The sequence below is a fragment of the Miscanthus floridulus genome, chromosome 2 (assembly GCF_019320115.1).
Source record: "Miscanthus floridulus cultivar M001 chromosome 2, ASM1932011v1, whole genome shotgun sequence".
Lineage (NCBI taxonomy): Eukaryota > Viridiplantae > Streptophyta > Magnoliopsida > Poales > Poaceae > Miscanthus > Miscanthus floridulus.
The window spans coordinates 126,531,455-126,535,869 of NC_089581.1; the positions used below are offsets into that span (position 1 = coordinate 126,531,455).

At 47.8% G+C, this 4,415-nt stretch overlaps 1 protein-coding gene across 1 annotated transcript; it reads right to left on the reverse strand.

The window, feature by feature from the left end:
* Nucleotides 1-1,971: 1,971 nt before the first annotated feature.
* On the reverse strand, nucleotides 1,972-2,478 carry LOC136537029 (uncharacterized). The gene has a single exon (XM_066529131.1). It carries the CDS (start codon nucleotides 2,476-2,478, stop codon nucleotides 1,972-1,974), a length of 507 nt encoding a protein of 168 aa, XP_066385228.1.
* Nucleotides 2,479-4,415: the final 1,937 nt, after the last annotated feature.

The following is a 4,415-nucleotide window of genomic DNA, read 5'->3' on the forward strand; positions in this document are numbered from 1 at the left end:
GTCCCAAATTATAAGTCATTTTAATTTTCGTAAAGAGTCAAAGTATCTAAAGTTTGACCAAACACTACTGGAAACAGAGACTTTACCGAGTGCAAAATTCTTTGCCGAGCGTAAAAAATCGGGCACTCGGCAAAGAATTGCACTCGGCAAAGATTTCTTTGCCGAGTGCCGGCAACTCGGCAAACACGGGCACTCGGCAAAGGACTTCTTTGCCGAGTGCCAGACTCTCGACAAAATCTCTACACTCGGCATAGGCTGCCCGTGAAACGGCGTCCTGTCACGGCCTTCTTTGCCGAGCGCCTGCGGTTAGGCACTCGGCAAAGATTTGTTGTTTTTTATTTTTAATTTCTTTGCCGAGTGCCTCAGATCTGGCACTCGGCAAAGATTTAATTTTTTTTTAAATTCTTTGCCGAGCGTCTCAGATCTGGCGCTCGGCAAAGAATTTTTTTTTATTTTTAAAATACTTTGCCGAGTGCCCCCTGGACGACACTCGGCAAAGATTTAATTTTTTTTATTATTTCTTTGCCGAGTGCTCCTGTGGATGCACTCGGCAAAGAGAAAATTTTTTAAACAAATTTAAAACATTCTTTGCCGAGTGCCTGATGGCTGGCACTCGGCAAAGACACCCTTTGTCGAGTGCCATACCCCGGCACTCGGCAAAGTTTTTTTTTGTTTTTTTTGTTTTTGGCCTCCAATTTTTTTGTGCAGCCTTTTTAAAGCACCAGGAACTCCTAGTTACAATTTGGGGATTTTTTATGGCTTTTTGTTATATTTAGTTACTTTATTTCGTTTACTTGAATTTTTCCGAAAATTAGAAATTTGAATTGCACGTGGTACGAATAATAGAGTTTAATGATTCAAAAATTGATAGTCATGTTAGTGAGCGTTGTGAGAGGCCGTATCTAGGAACGGACCCGAAATTTCGGACATCTTATTCACGAAACATGTCCGCGAAATTGCGTGTGAAGTGTTTATAAATTCTATAAAAAGCAAACGAAGTCCGAAAATCATGAAACTTGTTGAGATGTCGTGATATCATATGTGGAGGCTATGATAAAAATTTCAGAAGATTTCGTGCACGTTGTCACGTACGATGCTTACAAACCAGGACATCTCCACATGTGATATCAGATACACATATGGAGATGTCCTGGTTTGTAAGCATCGTACGTGACAACGTGCACGAAATCTTCTGAAATTTTTATCATAGCCTCCACATATGATATCACGACATCTCAACAAGTTTTATGATTTTTGGACTTCGTTTGCTTTTTATAGAATTTATAAACACTTCACATGCAATTTCGCGGACATGTTTCATGAACAAGATGTCCGAAATTTCGGGTCTGTTCCTGGATACGGCCTCTCACAACACTCACTAACATGACTATCAATTTTTGAATCATTAAACTCCATTATTCGTACCACGTGCAGTTCAAATTTCTAATTTCCGGAAAAATTCAAGTAAACGAAATAAAGTAACTAAATATAACAAAAAGCCACAAAAAATCCCCAAATTGTAACTAGGAGTTCCTGGTGCTTTAAAAAGGCTGCACAAAAAAAATTGAAGGCCAAAAACAAAAAAACTTTACCGAGTGCCGGGGCATGACACTCGGCAAAGGGTGTCTTTGCCGAGTGCCAGCCATCAGGCACTCGGCAAAGAATGTTTTAATTTTTTTTAAATTTCCTCTTTGCCGAGTGCATCCACAGGAGCACTTGGCAAAATAATAATAATAAAAAAAATTAAATCTTTGCCGAGTGCCGTCCAGGGGGCACTCGGCAAAGTATTTTAAAAATAAAAAAAATTTCTTTGCCGAGCGCCAGATCTGAGACGCTCCGCAAAGAATTTTTAAAAAAATTAAATCTTTGCCGAGTGCTAGATCTGGGGCACTCGGCAAAGAAATTAAAAACAAAAAAAAACAAATCTTTGCCGAGTGCCTCCCTGATCCGACACTCGGCAAAGCCGCGGACTTAGAGGTTTTTGACCGGCCGGGCAGTCACAACCAGCCACCCCGCGCCCCCACGCCTGCCCGCCCCCGCCTCCGCGCCGCGCGCCGCGCCCACACCGCCCCGCTCGCTCACGCTGCCACCGGCCGCCCGCGTGCCCGTCGCGCTGCCCGCGCGCCCGCGCCGCCCGGCCGCCGCGCTGCCCGCACGCCCACGCTGCCTTGCCCTCGCTGCCCACGCGCCCGGCCGCCCGTGCGCCGTGCCCTCGGCCGGCCCTGCCCCCGATCGGCCCTTCCCCTGGCCGCGCCGCCCGCTGCCTTCGCGCCCTGCCGCCGGCTGCGCCGTGCCCTGGCCGGCCCTTCCCCCAGCCGCGCCGCCCGCTGCCCGCGCGCTAGGCCGCGTCGTGCCCCCGGCTAGCCCTTCCCCTACCGCGCCACCCTGACCCCGACCGGCCCTGCGCCCCTGCCACGCCTTTTTTCGGCCTTGCCCTGCCCCTAGCCGCGCCCCGTGGACCACCCGCCCCGACGCCATCCGTGCTCGACCCCGTCCCTGACTCCGCCCGATCCCGACGCCGCCCGCCCCTACCCCGTCACCCGTCAGGTATGCCTTCTCACTTATTATTGTCGAGGTAGTGGTAGTTGTAGTAGTATTAGTTATACTAGTGGTAGTATTAGTACAACTAGTGGTAGTATTAGTAGTAGAATTAGTGGTAGTAGTAGTAGAAGTAGTGGTAGTAGTAGTAGTACAACTAATGGTAGTAGTTGTAGCAATAGTGGTAGTAGTAGAAGAACCAATGGTAGTAGTAGTAGCAATAGTGAAAGTAGTAGTACAAGTAGTGGTACTACTTGGATATATTCTTCTGCATGGATTGATATCCAAACTACATGGCTTCTGTTGAGCCATATGTGCTTGTCGGCCATTGTGCCGTTGTTTTTTGTAGGTTTTGGAAACCTCACCGTGCAGGGGAGGTTCTGCCAATTTTTTTTTGTAAATGATAGTATTTTGTTCCATTTTTGTAGAGAAGAGCCCGTCAGAGTTGAGTCGGAGTTCTTGCCACCGTGTCGGTCTGCTTGCACCGCGTCGTCTCGCCACTGCACCGACCCGCCATGGCCCCGCTAGCCTGACTCCGTTGCCACCCTAGGTATAACCCCTCTTTTCGTATCATTGTCGTAGATCGCGTAACCTAGTTAGGTGTCTCCCGTTCGAAAGAGATACGGTTGGAGGTATGCAGATCTTTGCATATCTATGATCGTATCTATTTCAGATTGTCCACGCTTTTTGGACAGCCCGCGGATGCGTAGATGGGTTAGTTTCTATGTTCTGCTCTAGTCCGAGATAGAGTTTCGGCATCACCTCCCTGTTGTTCTCCGGATACACACTCTTCTTTGGCAGGATGTGTATCTAGAGAACAGCGGGGAGGTGCTGCCGAAATTCTATCTCGGATAGGAGTAGAGCATGGAAACTAACCTCATCTATGCATCTGCGGGTGGGATTAGGACCTATCCTCACCTATTAGACAGTAGGAACACCATGTAGATGCAATTGATGGTTACATTACTCGCCGATACATATGTTAGAGAATGGATGACCGTTAGTGGATGTACACGGGCTGGAGAAGTCAGAGCGATTACACCACGGAATGGATGAACAAGACCGATGCTTTCTTGAACAGTGCATTTGGCAACGCTACTAAAGGACATTGCCTAGTTTTGTGTCCCTGCAGCAAATGTGCAAACAGGAGAAGGGTAAACAAGGTGGAAATGGGTAAACATCTTGTGAAGAATAGATTTACGCTGGACTACACCCGGTGGGTCCACCATGGTGAAGCCCATCATATGAGAGAGGAGGTGGTGAGACCATGGGTGGAGGCTTTTGATGCTGATGCCAGGGTAGCAGACATGTTAGATGACTTTCACCAAGGATAGTTCGATGAGGGACGTGAGAAGGAGATGGAAGCAGCCGCACAGGCGTTCTACGATATGATGGATTCGGCACATAAACCCCTTCACGATCGGTCAATGGTGTCTCAACTGGATGCCATTGGATGCTTAATGGGGTTGAAGTCCGAGTTAAACTTAAGTCGACCTGGCTTCGATAAGATGTTGGCCATGATTGGCACCTTGCTTCTGAAGGGCCACATTCTGCCGAAGAGCATGTACGAGTCATAGAAACTCCTTCGAGCACTTAAGATGCCGTATGAGCAGATACATGCTTGTCCGAAAGGGTGCCTCCTATTTAGGAAAGAACACGAGCATATAAAGTTCTATCCAAAGTGTAAATCCTCCAGGTACCTGGAGGTGGACTTTGATGATGGCCAGAAGAGGCAACTTACGATCCCCATGAAAATCTTACGGTACCTTTCGTTCCTACCGAGGATCCAACGGCTATACATGACCGAGGAATCCGTGAAACAGATGACATGGCACAAAAATGGCAAATGGTACAATCCTGACAAGATGGTACATCCA